Genomic DNA, 24,022 nt, shown 5'->3' on the forward strand with positions numbered 1-24,022 from the left:
GTGTGTGTGTATGTGTGTGTCTCCCACATGCGCAGTAGAGCAGCAGAGCATGTAGTTGCTACATCCCTAGATGGCTGATTGTGGTTCACCGGCTCTGCTACCAACCCTACAAGCCTTTGTAAAGCAGCGGGGGCGGGTTCAAAACAGCGACTAGCGACAAATCTAGCAACTTTCTGTAGAGGAGAGATGCCAGTATTGTCCTGAGAGAGCAAAGTCTTTCTCTCTTGCGGCCGCAACAATCACCTCTCTCTGTCACTTCTGACTGAGGAGCAGCAGCGGGCCTATGGGTGCGTCATGTAGCGGGATAGCGCCTTGCATGGCGGCTCCGCCACCATCTGTGTGTATGTGAATGGGTAAATGAGAAGCAAATTGTAAAGCGCTTTGTCCGGTAAGGTAAAAAGGCCCTATATAAATGCAGTCCATTTACCATTGACCATCAAATTAGTTATTCTCGAGAACGCTTTGAATGGGCACGCTACCCGACAATGCTGCAAGCGGCAAAATTGGAAACCGAGCGTTTTATAACTGGGTTTTGTGTCACATTTTGTTTGTGAGAATTTACACAATAAAGTTGTGGGAAAACAAATAGTGCAAAGCAAGCATATGGACTGTTCCGAACAGGCACGCGCAACGGGCACTGCACTAGTTACTGTAAATGTAATTTCTGTACTTCTGGGGGAGCTATGGAGCCTCCTTATGTAGCCTCTCCAACACCTGGATGAAGATGCTTAAATCAGACTTCAGCCAGGAATCTTAAACAGGTTTCTCAAAATCAGACTACGACCTTAACTACAAAATAGAAATCCCCCGCTAACTAAACATAGTTACCAAGTGTGACAAGACTACTGAGCTCTGCTTTAACCTCTCGTAGGTCATCATCCCACTCATTACTTCTATAGTTGGATCATGTTCGGAACTTTTGCTGATCTTTCTGTTTCTGTGTTTTAGTGTTACTTAGTATTCCTTCTTTTGCCATTGTTTTACATTGGGATTGCTGCTGTTTTACTTTACACAAAAAACTAATGTATTAGAATTCAACAAAGACATTGGCATGGGGTATAATGTTCCTTGCCTCCATTATGTTGTTTTCTGTTTCGAGATATAACTGTTCTAATTGCTTGTGGTACTGTAGCCTAACAAACAATTAGCAAGGCTATTTTAGAGTGGAAATCAAAATGTATTAGCATCAGAAAGCAACAGTTTTACTTAGCTTGCACATCTCCAACTGCTTTACCTTTGAGACCCTTCAAAGACCTAATGAGACATCAACCATACACATGGATGCATGTAAAAAAATACAATTTTACTCCTATTTAATATTTAGCTAAATAGAGTACACTAATTTTGTATCTCCTTCCTATTCCATATTGTGTAATTCTACTTAACAATACCTGGAAATGTTACCTCTTACACAAGACTACAATATCATAGTGGATTTCCACTAAAAGGTTGTTGAGCTTGTGATTAAAATGGAAGGGCCCTCACTGATGATAATGAAGGCTATTTCTACAAATAACAGTAATTACATGTCACTACTTTTTGAAATGTGACAAAGCAGACAATGTTGCTTTTATTGTTCTTATGTTGACGGGCTTTTTTTTTTTTTTTTTTTTCTTTTTTTTTTTTTTTTTAGTTTACCTTTTTTTTTTTTTTTTTTTTTTTTTTTTTTTTTTTTTTTTTTTTTTTTTTTTTTTTTTTTTTTTTTTTTATTTTTTTTTTTTTTTTTTTTTTTTTTTTTTTTTTTTTTTTTTTTTTTTTTTTTTTCTTTTTTTTTTTTTTTTTTTTTTTTTTTTTTTTTTTTTTTTTTTTTTTTTTTCCTTCTTTTTTTTTTTTTTTTTTTTTTTTTTTTTTTTTTTTTTTTTTTTTTTTTTTTTTTTTCCTCTTTTTTTTTTTTTTTTTTTTTTTTTTTTTTTTTTTTTTTTTTTTTTTTTTTTTTTTTTTTTTTTTTTTTTTTTTTTTTTTTTTTTTTTTTTTTTTTTTTTTTTTTTTTTTTTTTTTTTTTTTTTTTTTTTTTTTTTTTGTTTTTTTTTTTTTTTTTTTTTTTTTTTTTTTTTTTTTTTTTTTTTTTTTTTTTTTTTTTTTTTTTTTTTTTTTTTTTTTTTTTTTTTTTTTTTTTTTTTTTTTTTTTTTTTTTTTTTTTTTTTTTTTTTTTTTTTTTTTTTTTTTTTTTTTTTTTTTTTTTTTTTTTTTTTTTTTTTTTTTTTTTTTTTTTTTTTTTTTTTTTTTTTTTTTTTTTTTTTTTTTTTTTTTTTTTTTTTTTTTTTTTTTTTTTTTTTTTTTTTTTTTTTTTTTTTTTTTTTTTTTTTTTTTTTTTTTTTTTTTTTTTTTTTTTTTTTTTTTTTTTTTTTTTTTTTTGTTTTGTGTTTAGTGTGCTTATTTAGCCAGCAGAATGGTGTCTGGTTGAACTACAGTGTAACTTAAAATACATATTGTAAATCACCTTTCCCCATTATCTTAATGACTTTCCTAATGACCAAGCACCTCGTTTCAGCTGATGCCATTAATGAGCTTTGGCCACCAAAAAAATAATCCTTGATACTACCCTTCAGGAAGTGGGTGTAGTCTGTTCCTCTTGACAAAGTGTGCTCAGTGAAAATGGTCCATTATCATGCCACGCTTTACTCCATCATCTCTGATATTCTTATATGGTCTCTGGGTTAAACAGTACGTCTTCCCATCCTTTTTACCCCATCCCTTGAGTAAAGTGTTCTTCAAAGGTATATATTTCACTGCAAGCTGACAGCCTTGACACCATAATTGACCTGAGAGCTTCCATCTTACTCTTTTGAAATTCTCCGTTGTAATGTGTGTCAACTAGATAAAATGATTCCCATCTCCACCTTTCTTTGGATTTCCATTTGCAACGACGGCTGACTGACTGACTGGCGTAGGCTCCATTATCATTCTGTTTGAATGTCTGTGATCGGGGGGAAAGATGCGAAGGGCTCCATTGTTTGAAACAGGTGGCCACACTTAAGTCCTATACATTTGTCGAGCATGTGGAGCTTTTAGATGGGTTAAATAGTTTGTGATAATGTTAGGTTTTGATTCATTGTGAATAATTCTTTGCACTGCCTGACAGACCGCCTTGTCTGTCTGTCAATGTGTCTTGGTTTCATGGAGACCAAATTGGTTTTAGGCTTTCATTACATTTCCTAATGACCTCCATAATGTTCATCTTAAAATGGAAAATTATCAAGAGTTATAATTGAATGTACATTTTAACCTTTGAGTTCTGCCTATTCTCCAGTATTCGGAATTAAGCAATGCAATTTTCCCTTGTTTTGTATCATACATTTATGAGCAGAGTAGAATGCATTTTGGTCTTATAACTAGATCCCAAAATAATATATGTACACAACAAGGTGTTTTCATATGGGCGTATATATATATAACTGGTTTCAAGCTCATTTAAGTTATTGTTCCCACATGCATCCTAATAACGAATGCTGGATTGTCCCCTTTCCTGTCTTTTTAGAAATGTTGCATAGTTTATTACCTTCATGTTTTTTTATTACCACAGGGTTTCTATCACATTTATCATGTCACTTAAATCCACCATCAAAAAGAATGAAACTATTTTTTTTCAGTAACAAAACAAGCACCTTTTTCCTGTTTCTTTTTCTTTTCTTTTTTGCTTCATTTTCACGTGGCTATAAAAAGACATGCTCTGTTTTTGAATGCCATGTCATATTATTAAGTTTCACGTGAATCGTGAACCTAAGACATATTTTCTGCCTTCCCTCTGGCTAATTGGGAGATTGTTAGGACTGTCTCTATCCAGAGCCTGATGCCCCCAAATGTGTCAATGTGCTGCTATGCTACTGCTAGATTACATGTCTTCTGGATGGTATGGGGTATATTTTTTTAGAGCTTTGTTATTAGATTAATTAACACTGTATTGACTAACTGCGTTAGCATTGTGTGATCTTTTCTCAACTTTGGAGACACTCTTTTTCTTGGGTTTTCAATCGCAGAAATAATAAAACAGTCTCTTTTTTAAAGTGCACCATTGGAAAGTGAGAGGTAACACTTAAAGTGGTATCTCTTTTCTTGAAAAGGGTCTTTGAGGAACTTTTTATTAGAGCAGTGTACTATGTGTTGAACAAATGTGACCTATGTGTTTATTTTGCCTTTGTCCAAGCTTACAAAGTAGAGGGAGGCTTTATGTGCCTGATAAAAAGGTTTCAGGGGAAGCGGCACTTTTTGGGGGTGACGCTGGGAGGCTAAAACAAGCTTTAAAGAGGGTCCAGTACCACTGAGGTTCACTGGTAAGCCTGTTGGACATCTGGCTTTGTTCCTCTTATAGGCTCCTTATCAGTGGCCTGATGCGGTTGTCCTCTCGCATGTTCCTCTTGTACCTCAGCTGGGCCAATTCGATGGCCTAAGTGCTCAAATTGAGCCATTTTGTCTCACTTTAAAACAAACTAGGACCTATTATGCGTGTGTTTTTTTTTTTTTTATTCATACCCCTCCTCCTTGTGTCCCTTCCACGTTAGCCTTGGTCTATGTAGTTTATCAGTCTCCCACGTCTTTCTCTGCTCTGAAGTTTGAAGCGCTAGCCTTGTGAGAGGTCAGTGTTTCCACTCCAGCAGTGTCAACTTCAATCTGGGGCGATTTGGTGTGAAATGTGTGCCATGGTGTGGGGGCTTGCAGGTCAAAGCCCCAGTAATTGATGTTGCTTATTCATCTGCTTTTCCTTGTCTACTCTCACCGTAGCACAGCAGCCGTTTTTGTTTGTTGAAATTGTTTGAAGATTTACTGTAGGTCTTAGGGCCCTGAGAAGCATCCCCCTGCTGCACTTTGTCTGTGTTCCTACCTAGCAGGGGGTTCAGCACTGGGGACACACAATGGTGCCTGCACAAAAGAAGCTTTCCCCAACACAAGGCCTGGAGGACATCTCATAGCATGATACTGAGCACTAGGGGACACACAATGGTGGAGGCACAAAGGAGGCTTCTCTTAAGACAGGACTCAGAGGACATGCCACTAGCATGACAAGCAGGGCAGCTCTCACTGTAATTAGCCATGGAGCCAGCCTGACCAATGGCCCTATGAGATCAATGAACTATCAGTAAACAGTATTAAATAACAGAAAGGGAGGAAAGAGGGTTATTGGCTAAAAATTGGTCTTTTGATGCAGCAAACCAAATAAAAACGAGTGGTATAAGGCCCTACATAGGTAAGACAGACATGTTTGAAAAGCATATACCTCTTTCCGCTGAAATCTTTGGGTCTGCTGATCTCTCTTCCACTCTGTGCCTTTTGAGGAACGCTCCCTGCTAGCTGAGGCGCAGGATGAAATGCTGGATCTGTTTAAGAGCAAAGAGGAACGTAATGATGGAGCCACGTTTAATCTGGCCCTTTAGCATGTCAGGTGGCAGCATGGGTGGTATGTCCTCCAGGGCCTTTGAAGAGGGCTGATTTAGAGAAGAGATTTGGATCATTACACAATAAAGAACACTTCATAAGTACTGAAGTGAGTTGGAGAAATGACGGTTAATGATGTTGACAGCAATTCACCTCCGCTGAATTACAGAAAGATTTGACTCAACTTGCCTTCTTTAATGAGCCTCACTCTGTAAAGGTAATGGGCCAGCGGTAAGACACGGAGAGAGGCTGGGAGGGGAGAAACTGAGAGAGAGTGGGAGGGATTTATTCTTTTTTTTTATTCTCAGGGAGCTCCACTGCTGCTGTGGTTTACGCTGGGCTGATAGGCTATCACATACTTCCCTTTAAGCTGTCTTGTCAGGGAACTACAGAGACAGAAAGGCCATCCTCAGTAAAGAGAGTCTGCTAGTGCAGCAAGGTCGTCTGATCTCCATTCTTAAGATGTTTCCAAAGCTGTGTTTCCATCTTTATAGACTTTTAAAATAAATGTCCTGCTTGCTTTTTGCATTGTGACTGGTGCATACTATATAAAAGTAACTTTTGGATAGTGTGCAACTTGCGTTCAGATATTCTGCAATTAAACTTTGCCATTGTGAAGTTTACCATAATGTAAAGGGTGTTCGCCGAATAAATGTCCATCATTTACTATGGTTTTCTTCTAAATCTGTCTTCTGAATTTAATTTGCTTGGATCAAATAAGCCTATTTACATTCTTCTGGAGCAAGGACACTGATTCCTGCCTACAGCTCGTTTGCTGTTTTTAATCATGCATGTTTATGTACAAGTTTGTGACAAAAAGCTTAACTGACAGCGCGACTGTTGATTTGCAGTTCTATTTTTATCCACATCTGCTGTCATCCCATCAAAGTAACATATCTGTCTGTGTCTTTGAGTGGCTCACGCTGAATGATAAATATGTACATCCAAACTGGAATTCAGTGACAATTATGCATTGACAGAGATGTCACAGAGAATGTAACATTTAAATTAAAATGATGGCATTCAATTTCAAACTGCCTTGTGAGGTGACATGTTCTATTATCTCCTTTTGAGGTGTAAGACGAGGCAAAAACAACAGCGATGAACGAAGGCACTATCCCAAAGGTCAAATCAATAACTTTGTTGTTTCTCTGCTTTTTCTTGTTGGCACACCTACATGTCAATCATTAGTCATATTAATAGACATGTTAGAGCCAAAGCACACTCCTGGTTATTGTCATCTTGGAAAATCTCAACATCCTCGTTACATTACCAGATTTCGAAGGCCCTGAAAACGTTCGAGCTTCTAGTAAATGGAGTAGCAAGCTGCAATGAAAACATATGATATGACAATATTGATACATTACTACATTTATATTCATTCCTCTATGATGATTTTAGCAATGTTCTATGTTGTACATGGGAGTGCTGCAAGCTCTTACTCAGACGGGGGAAAATACAAGGCTTGATATTTTAATTGGCAGGAATACTTGTCTAATTATCACTTTTCTGTTTGCTCTTCATGCTGAGATTATGTAATTATCTTTTTGAAACATTGTGGAACGATATTGCTTTTTTGTGTGTCATTTCTGAGATGCCTCTGTACCTGACACTCAGCAAGCCACTTAATAATATGCTAGAACGGCAGCTAATTATATCATAATAATGGCTTGATGAAAGCAATAAGGCAGGCCGGTGAATGAATGATAGCACTGTTAGACTGCTCAAGTTATATCTTTATCTCAAATAATTGTAATCACACTAAACAGGAAGTTCTTTAATTACGCATGTGTTTATTCATTAGGCCAAAAGAATTTGGAGCCTTTGCATTTGTTATCGTTATGCAAATTGCGGTTCATACTAAATGATATGTTTCTCTGCAATGATATTTTCAGCAAATTGAATCCCTTATCAAGTTAATTACTCCATGTTAACAAGCCCCCCAAGCTAGGGTATCCCAATTAAAGACTACACCTGTTCTATTTGTGGGATTTGTATTTGTTACGTGTGTCATTACATGTTCTCCTGCAGAGCACAGGTTTGTCAGGGGGGAAGAACCACTAGTTAGACCCCTTACTGGGCTTCCAGATTTCATCCTGTTTCGACAAACGTTCTAGGCTGACTGGTGTCATCTAGTTATGGGATCCTTTGCAGAAAAGAGGCAGGAGCACAGCTGACACATGCATCCGCAGGACCTGCGGAGGGGGTAGATGGGTGATCTGACGGAGGGCGCGCCGGTGCACCAACAGCAGCAGCATCAACAGCAGCCGTAGACTGCTTTCGAAACTTTTTAATTAGCACTAATTACCTTTGCAGGAAAATGTTGAGGCTTGAAAGGATTTGTGTCAGCAAGTGGGAGATCAAAGATTGTGGTGCTGTGCATTTTAATCTGAACACTGAGGGGTAATAGGGAGCTGTTTGTGTGTTAGAGAGAGGGAAGGAGGGAGAGAGGATGAGAGGAGGAAGCGAAGCATCCCAGGTGGTACTTGAGCAGTCTACCTCTAGTAATGCTGTCTACCGATCACACCACAGGTCCCGTCACATTATAAAATTTTCCACTAATATAAAGAAATTAACTTTTTTTATGGTTTAATTGAATCATGGCTTTCCCTCACTTTGTTCATTTTCTCCTTTATCTGTGTGCATGCATTCCTCAGTGTCAGTATGTGCACACGCCTGTGATTTTGTGTGCACCGCTTCATCAGACTGACAGGCATTTCATAGAGGTGGTTTTTTAATGCATGCCTGGACATCACTGTGGCAGGGTCATCCATCAGACTTCAAGACAACATCGATCATTTGCCATGAAGAGAGCGCGGGGTAGTGATTATTTGCTATTAGGTGGATGCTGAGGCATACAAATGGCTGGCAGTTGACAGTTGAACTCACTCAAACGTAATGCGGGATGGCTCCCCCTCTCAGGGAAATGTTGACAAGCACTGAGCCTGAACACTGTAATGACAGAGCGTACAGGCAGACAGGGCACTGAGGGATTCTTCCTCACAGATCGCAGCATATATTATTTAATGGTTCCTTTATTTTATTGCAAGAGTACATGGGTTAATTTCTAGTTAGATATTCTGTATACATATATTTTATATTTGTGCATTTATTTTTATATATGAAAACGTTGTTTAATGTGGAGTGTACTCATAGCAATAGACCTTGGCTGATTGACCCTGTCACTATAATGTTGTAGTATTATATACACTTAAAGTGAGGCTGTGTAGCATGCATAAGGGCTTGTTTGTGCCGCATTGATGTCCTCACTGACTGAGATGCCATCAGTGAATTGATTTTCAGCTCCTGCTCTCTGAGAGAGGCGGGTATTTGTCATGTGGATAGACAACTAATCTTTCAATACAAACATTTACAAGACGCATGGCCATACTGTGAGCACAGTCCAGGCACTATGAGGGAAGTGTTGTATAGGCTCTGAAGGAGCTTGGCTTCACTAGCAATACTGCTCGCCTCCCTTGTCTAATGATGTATTTCACAGTGTACAATTTAGTGTTGTAAATGGGAAGCAGCTGTCATTCTGTATGGCCATGTAACAAACCTCACTTGCTGGAACTTTAAAAGAGATGTCCACCTTTCTGCAGTGAGCTCTTCATTTCTTTCTTCACTGGGAAAGGAGCAACTCTCTCCTACCTCTCAATCAGGTCATTGTTGGAGCTTAGACTTCATCCCAGGCAAAACCAGGGTCAAATAAGGCTTATGAGTTTGGACCTGACAGGAATGTCTGTCAAGTCCTTATCCCTTGGTCAGGGTTGATCCAGGGTCATTAATCAGACAGGGATTGGAGATGCAAGAAGAAGCATGAGGCCAGGTGATGCTGACCTCAGTACAGTAACTTTGATTTTGTCTGGCCCTGGCTCTTTGTGTGTGTGTGTGTGTGTGTGTGTGTGTGTGTGTGTTTTGTGTGTGTGAATTGACAGGATCAGTCCTTGTCTAGTCTCGCTTTGCCAGACCTTCCTCCACCGTGGCGCTGTGGAGGAGGGTCTGGCTAGTCCACATAGCTTTCCGGGATTGGAGAAAAACGTGCTCTGGTTTATTGGCATTTCTTTAAACCAATCACAATTGTCTTGGGGGGCGGGGAGCCGCTGCGAAATAGCCTCAGAAAGGAACTTGTTTTGGTGGAACGCGTACATTCAAAAGTTGTTTTAGTCGTGCAACAGAAAACTCAGATTGGACACATAGTCTAGCTAGCTGTCTGGATTTACCCTGCAGAGATCTGAGAAATGGTTAACCAAAGTCCTCATAAATCCACCGGAGTTTAAAATGCCAATATAAAGGAAGCCTAAGGCAACGCAAAACCGGCCTAAATGAGTGAAATCCGGCGGAATTTCCGTCGGCAAGTGAGCAATCCCGGAAGTGGAACGTCAAGGATATAGACTATTCCCTGTCTGATTCACAGTGCTCTCAGCCCCTCTGTCAGCGCTAATGACATTGAGAGAGAATATTAACCTCACACACTCAGCAGGAAATATCCACAGGGGTAGTCTATAAATCAGACACTGCAGGATCCACAGTGGTATTATCATTCAAACACACCGAAGCTAGCTTTAAATGTTCAACAGACGCACCATGGTGTAGACATTTTCAACAATTTAGTCTGCACTTCTCACATAATAACATCATATAGCATGAAGTAATGATTGCTAATATTTAACTGCTTTATCAACAAAGAACTTTGCTAATTATATTTCACAGATTTCTTCTTGCTTGAATTTTTTATGCTCTCTAAAAAGATATTTTTTTGTTTTGCAAATGATGTAACCCTGTGTAAAGTTCTATCTGACATACCACCTCCAATTGACAGCTTTGTAGGCTATCAGGAGCAAGCATAGCGCAATATTCAAAACAGATTAAGAGTGAACCCACATAAAGAAGAGAATTGCTGGCGGCGCCAAACGTACTCTAATGATTTGCATTGCCATTAATAGTAATTTGCAGTTGCCTAGGAGGAGACGTGTAATCCCCTTCTCATGTGTGAATTGACATGCATTCAGGGAAGGCTATGTGTGTCCTGGACCTGTGATCTTTAAATGACTGCCACCTGAGGCCTGGCAACACAGAGTGAGGAGTGCCACACTAAGCAGTGACTGTCTACATGCGAGGGAGATAGGGGGGTGAGAAAGGGAGAGCTGTTGGGGAGATAGAGACAGATAATGACAGTCTAATTCACCATTGCCATCAGAGATGCAGAGCCGCGTATAGGCCATAAACTGTAGCTGGAGGGAAGAGTGCTGGAAAAGACCTGATCAGCTCTGTGTGGAGGTGGTAGGAGGGATGTTGAGGGTTTGCGGGGTATTCATTTGCTTTACAGATAATGTCATCTTATTTACCGCAAGCTAATCCTGATAATGTTTTGATGCTGTGTTTTGGTATTTTTTTAATGTTTATTTGTGTTACAGTGATGAAATACAACTGTGTTGAACTAATGGAGACTTTGTGTATTAATAGGCTATATGTTATCCTCAATTATTTTGCTTTCACAAAGCTGAATAACTATTATCCTTTCACACTCACCACCACTCTTTTACACTGCAAAAACATCAGTTCTGTCAACACACTATTTAACATTTTGAGGTTTGTTTTTGTTATTGTCACTATAAAATATCAAAACATTGGGTGAAATACATATACTTCTTGGCTACTTCTAACCCTAACCCTTTTTTTTTTAAGTGTCAGTAAACGACATAAATATGCACATTATTCCAGTTGTATTATGATATTTAGACTTAATTCTGAAAATAAGTATATTTCTGTTGGAAACTATCAGATAATTACTTTGATTGTTTTAAGACAAAAAAAATGCCGATCTGGGAATATATGGTAGATATGGTAATATAGCTTATTTCCTGAATTACTGATTAAGATTGAGATATATGTTTCAGTGTACAGAGTGGCAACAACCATCAGAATATTTCTTGACTATTTCAGGCAGCATAGTTCTCCCGCCTCCTGCCTCCCTCTCTAACCAGCCCTCCTCCATTCACCTTTCTTATTAAGTTTATTAAAGCCAGTCCGCATACTGGCTTTCCCAGGTCCAGTTCCTTTTCCCATTCATTACAGTACCTTATCCTGGCAGGCAATCTGATGTGTGCTCTGAATAGTCCATTATGCACCTATGAAGGCCATCATGGCACCAGTATTGGTCAATTCATCAAACATTTATCTGTTGCCTTCTGAACAGGACGACATTATGCCTGTCACTCTGCAGCTCTGGCCCTCCATTTAGAAAAACAGTGCTTTGCTTTTCTGCACCACTCCCACCCTTGAGAGGACATCAACCCTTTAACTGTAGACTGCAGCTGAGGGCTCTTCAGCTTTTCAAAGTGTTTGTTCTTTTTTGATATACATTAGACTCAGGAACTTTTTCAGTATTGCAGTGCTAGCTGCAGGGATGTTGCCTCTGTGATCTTTATCGCCATTTCAGTAATGTGGAAGACTTTCAAGGTTGTTTTACGTTATGGCTCTGTGATATACAGCTGAGACAAACTCCACATTTGGCCTATCGTCTTCAGAGTTTCTAAAAATTGCCAACTATGATTCATCTAGGCAACAGTTTGAAAAGCAACAGACATAAGAAGGGAGACTGTGCAACACATGTAAAAGAGCCAAGGCTGCCCTTCTCCATTTTTCATCTGCTGCCTGAGGATATATGACATGACACTAGCGCACACCATTGGCAGGAGTGACTGACATTTCAGCCAATAATAGTCAAGAGTTTTCCACCGTCTGTTGTCAGCAGTGGTTCATCAATCACTATGTCTGCATTAGTATTAGTGTATTGATCTGGCACGGCTGCTCTCTGGGTCAGTGTCTCCTCTCCAGTGTCCTTGTCTGGTGTCTCACATCCTCCCCTGCTTCCTGTGCTGTGTTTCTGCTCCAGCTAAATATTGGTATATGTACTCTGTGTGTTCAGTAGACAGGCTCTTAGCAGATAATGGAGATTTCAACACATGCATGCACTACTTATGTAAGCTCAGAAGCACACACACTGATACACACAGGGCCGTATGATGTATGATGGTGAGCTTACACAGGCTAAGTGGTAGTCAAAGTGTAAAGACAGCCAGGGTGAAGTATTAGCTCTGACAATGAGGCTGATCATAATTATCTTAACAAGGAGAGGATTCATTGCCTCACCTCGTTAGAGCTATCGCCTGTCTCTGTCTCTCTCTCTTGCTAGTTAGAGGTTTATAAAAGCGCATTTGATCACACATTACTATAGGAATCATAATTTAAATTTGTACAATGACGTGATGCAATATGATGCAAGAGTAAATCATTTTTCATATAATATTTGTAGGAATGTCTCTTATTGTTTTTAGCAAATATATATATATATATATATATATATATATATATATATATATATATATATATATATATATATTATTTTTCAGAGCTATTAATATACATGAATATAAGTGACTGCCAGTTTTTATCTGTGGAATTACATTAGCAGATGTATGAAACAAGCCAAAATTGTAGCAGTAGTAGTAGTAATAGTAGTAGTAGTATTGACCATTGCAGTTGAACTTAAGATGCATTACTAAATATTTCTATTATCACTATCATCAAAACATTTTTGATGGAGGTGAATTACATGAAAATAATGCTAACATTAGAATAAAAAAAATATTTCCTGTAAAAACTGTGTGTTGTGTGTTTTGCTATTTACCAAACCTCTACAGCATTGGGACTCAAGTCAATTATGCTCATTAGTTTTGTTAAAAGCAAAGCTGCCCCCCTTTTTTAAGAAGTGAAGGACTTTTACTGCAGTGGTTAAACTTTGTTAGTTTTCCAAGCCACACATTAAAACAAGAAAGCTTATAAAAAGTAATGAAACCATCTATGGAAATCTGCAGAGGGAGCACAGAAAGCTGGAGTATTAGAAGTTCAATCCCTGCACTGTAGTTAATGCTGGATGGGACTCAGTGGCTCTCCCCTGGCTGTGAATTTAACTGATTAAATCAGCCAGTGCACGCAGCAGTGGTGACATGAAAACAACAATTAATAAGGCTCCCTCCTGTGCCATGCGGCTCCCTTTAACCGAGCAGCTAATAACATAACCCACAGGACTGCAGCCCTTCATACACACACACACACACACACACACACACACACACACACACACACACACACACACACACACACACACACACACACACACACACACACACACACACACACACACTTACAGGTGGCAATAGTTAGTTAGCAATCTCTGTTCACTGAAAATGCAATAATGTTTATCCAATAGGGTTTGTGCCTAACTACAAATTGACAAAGAAAACATTTGCAGATAAATTGCATGTTGTACCGAATTCCCTGTCAATACAAACACAATAACTGTGCTTAGAAAAATAAAGTTGTTTTTTAATAACTAGTTTGGGCAAACAGCCCTGTAAAATATATATATATATATATATATATATATATATATATATATATATATATATATATATATATATATATTTACCAGCTAAAATCATGGAAAATCTAAAAGTAAAAGTATGGTACAGTAGCATAAGGCCTTACTTCTACTAGATTTTCCATGATTTGAACAAGCTTTTTATTTTTTATTATTAAGTCCAAGAGAAAAAACAGTACAGTAAGTCGACCAAAGAGTAATTAAAAAAGCAAAAAGTTATAATGAAATTCATAATTTTTGCCATCTCTATAGATTTAGTATACTAGCTTAATGGAATTTCTTGCTTTCATAAATGAGAAGCGTCATGGGAAAATAACAAGCACACAGAGTAGTTTTCATGAAACTGGCACATCTCTCTATTCATCCATCTTGCCAGTGCATTAATCAGACCTGATAAGAGGTTGTTAGCTAGTGGCTTTGCCAGCACACTGGCTAGGTGCTCTAAGCTGTTGTGGGTATCAAGTGTGCGTGTTTGCAAAATGTTGATGTCTTTCGAAATAAGGCAGTGCAGTCAGCCTCGCTTGCAAGTCTAGAGTGAATTGCCTATTTGTTGTTTTTCACCTGCGAAGATAGTTTCAACATTTTGCTTTGTAGTTCAAAGTTGCTGCCAGTGTGTGCACTCCGGGCCAAAGGACTACGTCTAGGTGGAGTACAAGCTGATTGGCCAGAAAAAGCAAACAAGATACAGCAGATGGAGCACACAGTTGGTCTGACTAACTAAAGTGCCTAATAAATGGCTACTTACTGACTAATTAGTTGGGCAAGTCAGCATCTTAATAGATCCAGGTGTATTTTTGTACACTACATTATATTGCAAGTACTCCTTCCTTTCTTTTTCAGTATTTACTTTTCCGTAGTGAATGTGACTGTACATTATGCCCTGCACCTACGCAGCTTCCTGGTCCCTGCCATGCATATGCAGATTGTCATGATAAAGGTGTTATATTTACCTAGCTCTATGTTGGTTTGTATTATGGCAGCCATTGACACTAGGCAGATCCAGCGAGGAGCAATAGTTCACGCTGCAGTTTGTCATGTTGCGATGTGACACTTCTACGGTGGCCCTGAAGTGCAAATCACGACAGCAAATAGGAAAACACGACAACAAATAGGAAAACACAACGGCAAATAGGAAAACACTTCAACAAATCATAAAGCACAACGGCAAATAGGAAAAGAAAATGGCAAATAGGAAAACACTTCAACAAATCATAAAGCACAACAGCAAATAGGAAAACAAAACGGCAAATATGAAAACATTCAACAAATCATAAAACACAACGGCAAATAGGAAAACACTTCAACAAATCATAAAGCACAACGCTAAATAGAAAAACACAACGGCAAATATGAAAACACTTCAACAAATCATAAAGCACAATGGCAAATATGAAAACAGTTCAACAAATCATAAAGCACAACGGCAAATAGAAAAACACAACGGCAAATATGAAAACACTTCAACAAATCACAAAACACAATGACATTAACTTCTACCGGAAAAGGTAGGGCCTATCTAGGAGAGGACGGACCCTCCTGATTGGACAGACGGACTGTCTGTCTTTCGCGATCCCAAATCACCCACAATCCTATGTGCGCGGCTTTGCCGGCTCGTTAAAAAAAAAACAATGGCGGACCTAAGCGGGACATCCATGGTTGGAGCGGCATCGCTGATGGCACAAGTATCATTTAAATGTAAGTATATTTAGTGTTTGCAGTACATGTGTTATCACAGTTAATGTGTTACATCAATGTAAAGCTTAACGCTTTAATGCTGGTACAAATTGCTGTTATAATTAGGTAGATACACCCCGAGCTAACGTTAAGCTAACTGAACCTATCAACTAGCTAACATTTAGGCTGTTAGCTAGCTGGGTTGCTGTCTTTAAGCCATTTGTGTTTGTAAAGTTTAATATCCGGTGGCATTTTCATCTGTTTTTATAAGCCATTACTGTATATGCGTAACGTTAGCAGAGATTTAGAAATCGGTGTGCTTATCAGTTGTAGCTGCAGGATGGCTAGTGTTATTCGGGGCACAGGGAAAGTAAAAATAAAAAGGCATTTTGTACCAGTGAAAAGGCTCAAAATATCACCAAACTTCAACGGTAGCATAATGAGGGTTCCTACATGTTAACAGAAGTTTTGAGAACTTTGTAAGTGTACAGACAGTTTATTGAACGAAGAGCTGCGGGAGCTCCGTGAAAGGGCTACGATAGAGCGAGAGTAGTCAATGCCGCAACACAGCCTCGTACTTTGGGGAACTGGTGGCGTACCTGCGGACATTGTGAAGCTGTGGCCACCGGACAGGAGTGTCTGTGTTGCATGGAGTGGGACCTGTTGCGTCGCAACACCCAAGAGTGTTTTGTACAGTCTGAAGATTTCCCCTCTGATAAACAGGGCTGTACTTACCTACTAGCTACTACTGGTAGCTCTCTCTCTCTCTCTCTCGTAGCCCTTTCATGGAGCTCCCGCAGCTCTTCGTTCAATAAACTGTCTGTACACTTACAAATGCTTCTGTTAACATGTAGGGACCCATTTTTATGCTACTGTTTAAGTTTAACTATATTTGAACCTTTTTAATGGTACAAAATAGCGATTTGTTTTTACTTTCCCTGTGCCCCGAATACTAGCGTTGTAAGCTAATCAGCGGTCCGCGCTAGCTTCTTTCAAGCTACAAACACATTCGATTAGCATGAAAACATATCCCACAGAACGACAGAGTGGGTACACATCTGTTAGTAACCCCAGGTTCATTTTGCGCCGGAATTTTCCTTAAACTTCACTAGCAACGTAAAATGAAAGCTAAAATGTATGTGTAGTTTCCCATGTAACAAGTATAACGTTCCATTATAGCATTCATAACGGTAAATATCTTTTTCTTGTGTTTGCTGTCTTTTAACAGGGGACTAAGGAACAAACGGAGGCTGCCCTAGCATCACCAGAAGGGAGAGATGAGGAGAGGGAAAGCAAAAGACAAGCAGGGAGACAGAGGCCAAAGAGAGATGTTGAATAGATTTGCTATATTAGAAATTGGCATTCTAAAAATAAATGCATTAAATGAACTGGTTTGTCTGTGTCATTAGGTTTTTGGGTGTGTATATAATATAAACTGTTTTTCAATGTCTATTTTTCCATCAAATTATGACCTGGACACAGGAAACTTCTAACTAGGTATACAAGCTCTAAAAAGACATTACCGAAACGTGTATCTTTATTATAACCTTTATTCAAACATGACTTTATGTTGTATAAAAGTATGTTCAACATGAAGCGGTGATCAGACTCAGCTGGCGATGACGGTGTTGCTTCAAGACTGCAGACAGAAGGAGAAAGCTTTAGGTTAGTCCAGTAGTTATCCTGTCCTGGTAAGATTAGAATTGTGTATATTTAAGCATACTGTAACATGAAGGTACTTCATGTAACTGTGTAGTGGTGTAGTTTCTTCATGGTTTTAACTGACAACTGTTGACCATTTAACACACTTACACCTACCTTTACTGTGTTAGTGGGTGTTTATCAATGGTGTTATGACTTTTCATATGTTGGTTGTAGCTTGTGTGTTTACAGTACTATTTAACCTTTCTCACTTGCAGTTTACTGCATACCATACTGCCTGTGGTAACTCATTAGCTGGTAGCGTTTACCTTGTAGTTGCTGATCATATTTTGCACTGCATTTGTCTGAAAGCTAGAAGCTACTGGACAATGTTACATACATGCAATAAACTACAAGCTAATGCAAAGGGTTAGCTACTGTAAACTTAATGTAATTAAGATTAATTAATGCAATTCTCCTTACCGGTAAGTGTTATGACTACTACAAACATTAATTCCCACAAGTTTTTAATTTATTGACAGGATAAATAAGAGAAAATGGCTATTGCTTACATTAAAGCCTATCAGTGTCGGTAACGTTACCTACCTTTGCACGTTGCGGGCAAAGTTCCTCTCAGAATATTCTCAGAATATTCTCAGACAGACAGACTGACGCTGATTCACCTTCTTCATCTCAACAAAAAAAAAAAACAGCACAGTTCCACATCCATTTCATCCAGTGTTCCAGTGGCCTCTGTCTCCCTGCTTGTCTTTTGCTTTCCCTCTCCTCCTCATGTCTCCCTTCTGGTGATGCTAGGGCAGCCTCCGTTTGTTTCTTAGTCCCCTGTTAAAAGACAGCAAACACAAGAAAAAGATATTTACCGTTATGAATGCTATAATGGAACGTTATACTTGTTACATGGGAAACTATACATACATTTTAGCTTTCATTTAACGTTGCTAGTGAAGTTTAAGGAAAATTCCAGCGCAAAACGAACCTAGGGGTTACTAACAGATGTGTACCCACTCTGTCGTTCTGTGGGATATGTTTTCATGCTAATCGAATGTGTTTGTAGCTTGAAAGAAGCTGATTAGCTTACAACGCTAGTATTCGGGGCACAGGGAAAGTAAAAACAAATCGCTATTTTGTACCATTAAAAAGGCTCAAATATCATTAAACTCAAACGGTAGCATAATAAGGGTCCCTACATGTTAACAGAAGCATTTGTAAGTGTACAGACAGTTTATTGAACGAAGAGCTGCGGGAGCTCCATGAAAGGGCTACGAGAGAGAGAGAGAGAGAGCTACCAGTAGTAGCTAGTAGGTAACAGGTCCCACTCCATGCAACACAGACACTCCTGTCCGGTGGCAATAGCTTCACAATGTCCGCAGGTACACCACCAGTTCCCAAAAGTACGAGGCTGTGTTGCGGCATTGACTACTCTCGCTCTATCTTAGCCCTTTCACGGAGCTCCTGCAGCTCTTCGTTCAATAAACTGTCTGTACACTTACAAAGTTCTCAATACTTCTGTTAACATGTAGGAACCCTCATTATGCTACCGTTGAAGTTTGGTGATATTTTGAGCCTTTTCACTGGTACAAAATGCCTTTTTATTTTTACTTTCCCTGTGTCCCGAATAACACTAGCCATCCTGCAGCTACAACTGATAAACACACCGATTTCTAAATCTCTGCTAACGTTACGCATATACAGTAATGGCTTATAAAAACAGATGAAAATGCCACCGGATATTAAACTTTACGAACACAAATGGCTTAAAGACAGCAACCCAGCTAGCTAACAGCCTAAATGTTAGCTAGTTGATAGGTTCAGTTAGCTTAACGTTAGCTCGGGGTGTATCTACCTAATTATAACAGCATTTTGTACCAGCATTAAAGCGTTAAGCTTTACATTGATGTAACACATTAACTGTGATAACACATGTACTGCAAACACTAAATATACTTACATTTAAATGATACTTGTGCCATCAGCGATGCCGCTCCAACCATGGATGTCCCGCTGTCCCGCTTAGGTCCGCCATTGTTTTTTTTAACGAGCCGGCAAAGCCGTGCGCATAGGATTGTGGGTGATTTGGGAGCGCGAAAGACAGACAGTCCATCTGTCCAATCAGGAGGGTCCATCCTCTCCTAGATAGGCCCTACCTTTTCCGGTAGAAGTTAATGTCATTGTGCTTTGTGATTTGTTGAAGTGTTTTCATATTTGCCGTTGTGTTTTCCTATTTGCCGTTGTGTTTTCCTATTTGCCGTTGTGCTTTATGATTTGTTGAAGTGTTTTCATATTTGCCGTTGTGTTTTCCTATTTGCCGTTGTGCTTTATGATTTGTTGAAGTGTTTTCATATTTGCCGTTGTGTTTTCATATTTGCCGTTGTGCTTTATGATTTGTTGAAGTGTTTTCATATTTGCCGTTTTGTTTTCCTATTTGCCGTTTTGTTTTCCTATTTGCTGTTGTGTTTTGTGATTTGTTGAATTGTTTTCATATTTGCCGTTGTGCTTTATGATTTGTTGAAGTGTTTTCATATTTGTCGTTGTGCTTTATGATTTGTTGAGGTGTTTTCATATTTGCCGTTTTGTTTTCCTATTTGCCGTCGTGTTTTCCTATTTGTTGTCGTGTTTTCCTATTTGTTGTTGTGTTTTCCTATTTGCTGTCGTGATTTGCACTTCAGGGCCACCGTACTTTTCACTGAAATTTATATTTATGTAACCTAATGTCAAGGTTTTTTTGAAACATTCGGTACTATACTTATAATGTACAATTTATAAAATTCAGAGCTTGGAGTAAATAATTATTACTGTATACTGAAATATATTGAATACATTGAAAAAGCCTGTGTTAAATTAAAAGTACCTGTTGGGTGAGGTATACACTCAGTATGTGTCAGGTTCTGGCAGATTTAAATGTCAATGAAGTCACCCAGGACACTTTAACATGGCATGCTGACAGTGTGAAGGATTAGACAACACACACACATTGCCTATGTGCACCTTCCATGACTTGAACTTTGCAGAGCCCTAACATTACTCCTAACATCACCCTCCATCATTTTTATGCCTGTGTGAATGTGTATGTGTGTGTGTGTGTGTGAAAGAGACAGAGAGGGAAAGAGTTGAGAGGACCCTTCACCCCTCTTTGCAATTTGTCATAAAAAAAGAGCGGAAAGGCCTCCTTTGAAAAAAAAAGAAAGAAAAGTCCTTTGATGTCAAAATACCAACACTAACCCCTATCGCGGTAGAGTTGCAAAAAAAGTTTCCCTTCCATTCCATCTGTGATTGCGAGTGTATTCCGGTTCCTCTGTGAAAATGATGGATGACAAGTTAAATTTGTGTCTGGGGAGTGAAGGTGAACTGTGACAGAGTGATTTGTCTTGGGAATGGAGGGTTAGGGTCAGGCGAAACTGGGCGCCTCAAGGCACAAGACATTGACAAATTCATCCTGCCCGCCGCATTTCTGAAGCCTTTTGTTTTGAATCCTGGCTACTCACAAGTGACCCCCATCCCTCATCCTGCCAGCTGCTGAAGGATGCCTCACCATGCCAGGGGAGCTCAGCACCACTAATTCTTGTCATTCACTTCCCTGACAGGCCCAGACCCATACTCTCCCAGTGTATGAAAGAGGGAGGCTGAAATATTTATTTCTGCACAATAACGGCTGACCAGATTTAGAGCCATAACAGTTTTTCTGTTGCTTTATCATTGCAGGTCACTGGCGGGCCTCAAAATGTTCAGTGATCTGGAAGAGCTGGTCGTTGACAACAATCTGCTTGGAAACGACCTCCGGTTGCCCAGGTTACCCAACCTCCACACCCTAACACTCAATAAGAACCACATATCCTTTCAAACTAATCACTCACTCTATTTCTCATTTTGATTTGCAGCCAACTTAGCAGACATATATCACAGGCATCAGTATCAGAATCAACAGTGCATTTTGCTTACATTCATATGTCTGTACAACCTGCCTTTGTCTCCGAGCACCAGTTTTTAATGTTGTGCCATTGCAGGGAGCACTGTGTGTTGCACAAGAGAGTGGAGGAACTTGGCTGTCACAGAGCTCCACACACGACTAGTTTTTGAACCACAGAGACCTCTAGTGGAATCAGATTTTAGAGTCAACATAAGAGGTGTGATTTCATTTTCGCAGGGAATAAAATAGTGTTGAATTAAAACTACACCCTAAGAATAAGACATTATCTAGTGTGATGTATTTGCAGTTTGGTAATATCAGTTATTTTAAATTGTAGAGAATCAAATCAGGGTTTTTCACATTTGAATCAGTTGCTTTATTACTCTGCTTTAAATCGCTGAAATAAAAATTAATCAGTTATTTAATTTGTCACTAAAAGCACAAGAACATGCTCATATTTTCCCTCATTGATTATAACGGCCCTGTGTGTTCTACTTGCCACCCAAAGTAAACGACAAAAACCAGAGCGCTGCACAGCCACCCTAAATTCAACACATAGACACATTGCTAGGCTGTTTATGATCAGTCAAAAATGTGTGAACTTCCCTTCAAAGCTTCAGAACAGGTTTAGCAATGTGTCCTGTTTTCCTCTGGTTATGCAGATCCTACTGGGTAACGATGTTCACTCTCTCACACACATTCACACATGCATACACACAGACTTCCAGAGTCAACATTAAAACTGGGGCTCCTTGAAGTGTGCGTCTGGGACTGTGTGCTGAGTTTGGTTGTGAAGTGGTCGGCACATGCTAATAGGCCAATTATGTACATCCTGTCGTGGCACAGTGCCATTTTAAAGCTCGAGCACTGCATTAGTGCAGTTGTAGTTTGACACTTTGGGGCTCAATTTTCCAAGTGAATGTATTAGTGATGAATGTGCCTGCTTAGGGGCTGTTTGTTTTTACCACGTTTTGCAAAACTTTTCCACAGCACGGCTCTGGGAAGCACGGACTGTTTGAACCACAGGGCATCCATCATTTTGTCACTGTTCTGCACCCGGCCACCTAGGAAATGAAAGAGATCGAGAGAAAGGGAGAGCGAGCAGCAGCCAAATTGTATCACTACTATATGCCAAAGCCTGCACCTTAAATTGCCCCTCTGTCTGCCCAGTCTCACAAAGCCAGTGACTAGCCCCTTTGAGCACCTCGGTAAATTTGACAGTGACATGTTTTAGTGCAGACAGGCCTGGGAGGGGCTGTGCAGGGAGTAAATGCTAATGTAATTAACAGCGCTAGGTCCTTGACATCCGCCCTTTGACACCTGACTGATATCGAGGCTCTGCTGGAACACTTGGCTGATGTGACCCCGTCACTGGAGTACCTAAGCCTGCTGGGAAATGAGGCCTGCCCCAACCAGCTGGTCAGCCCGGATAAGGATGAGGATGACTACCAGAGATACAGGTCAGTTACTACATGGACTGTGATGATGTTACACATAGATAAGGAACAGATAATACTCTGACTCTGATAGATAGATAGATAGATAGATAGATAGATAGATAGATAGATAGATAGATAGATAGATAGATAGATAGATAATGTGTGTGTGTGTGTGTGTGTGTGTGTGTGTGTGTGTGTGTGTGTGTGTGTGTGTGTGTGTGTGTGTGTGTGTGTGTGTGTGTGTGTGTGTATATATATTTTCAGTCAGACAGTTTTGATGCTAAGCTATTCAGAGTGATAGCTTCTTGTAAGTAATGGATTTGGAGATGTTCCCTTTTTTAACATTCAGCCCCCTACATTTCACAAGCAGACTGTGGATTCAACCACATCACTCTAAAAGCTTTGTCAACTGGCCCCTCTACACTCCAGTTTGCAAAATGGATTTCATGTGTGACTAGTCACCACCACAAATGAGTGTTTACTACCCTGCCTTACCAGAGCAGATGATGCATTAAACATCAAGCTAGGCCTCAAGCCATGCAATATGACCACCATTTGTCAGGGTCCTTTACATGAAATGCGATAAAAGGCGAAAAGCATACTCTCTTTTGTCTGTTTTAGCCCTAAGTGCTTGTTTCTGACTCTGCGTTGCCTATTAATCATTTACCACTCATGCCTTTCTTGAATAATCCTTCTTCTCTCTTTTTGTCTCCGTTTCTCCCCCTCTCTCCCTTTCCCTCCCCTTCTCCCTTTCTCTGCCTCTCCTCACATGCTTATCTTGCTGGTGAGGAAAGCTGTTCTGTTTTGACTGACAACGTCTAGGGTCCTGTAATGTAATATTCATAATGTGTCACATAGTAAAACATCAATTTGAGCGTGATGCAGATTTCATGTCTGACAAGGTTAGGCTGTATGCAGGTCGTGACAGCACTGGCCTTGGGCAATAAATACCCAGCCCAATGCCTCGGGAGATCTTGGTCTCTCAAGTGAAAGACCCTGGTGCATTGCATCGGTGCCCCAATTAGCGCAATGACATAGAAACATAGTATTCATTCACACAGTATTGTGTAGTCTGCGGGAAGGTTAAATGTTGTCCTGTTCTTAGCCGACCATGCGTACGCGCAGTGGCCATTTGTAGTACTGCTATAACACAAAAGTTCAAGGCTGTAATATTATACAGTATGTTCACAATGGTTCCTGATTATGTGGCATTGTGCTTATAGGACACTGTGTCCTCAGAAAACTGTCTGTGTGAGTATAACTCAACCTTTGTCTTTTCTCTCTGTTTCTGTGATACGCTGTATAAAGATTAACATAGTGTATATGTGACATTTTAACCTCTTATCTTGAGGAAAGCTATCAGTTTGTCCGATCTCCTTTTGTGGCGGATCAGAGAGCTTGTGCCTGAGGTGCCTCAACCACCAGCTGTACTTTGTGTTCTAAATGCCATACATGCAGCTGCATAATAATTACCCACAGTGTCTATAAATATTCTTCTTTTGCTTTTATCTTCCATAGATGTAATAC

General features: G+C 39.4%; 1 protein-coding gene across 1 annotated transcript in view; it reads left to right on the forward strand.

Moving 5' to 3' along the window:
* The window catches only part of lrmda (leucine rich melanocyte differentiation associated), a 216,906-nt gene that overhangs the window by 122,914 nt on the left and 69,970 nt on the right, over window positions 1-24,022 (forward strand). Inside the window, exons 3-4 of the mRNA XM_039784726.1 lie at window positions 20,852-20,978; window positions 22,377-22,516. Of these exons, the coding sequence (XP_039640660.1) occupies window positions 20,852-20,978; window positions 22,377-22,516 (267 nt within the window). The remainder of the gene's footprint in view (window positions 1-20,851; window positions 20,979-22,376; window positions 22,517-24,022) is intronic.

Source organism: Perca fluviatilis, chromosome 19 (genome assembly GCF_010015445.1).
Source record: "Perca fluviatilis chromosome 19, GENO_Pfluv_1.0, whole genome shotgun sequence".
Lineage (NCBI taxonomy): Eukaryota > Metazoa > Chordata > Actinopteri > Perciformes > Percidae > Perca > Perca fluviatilis.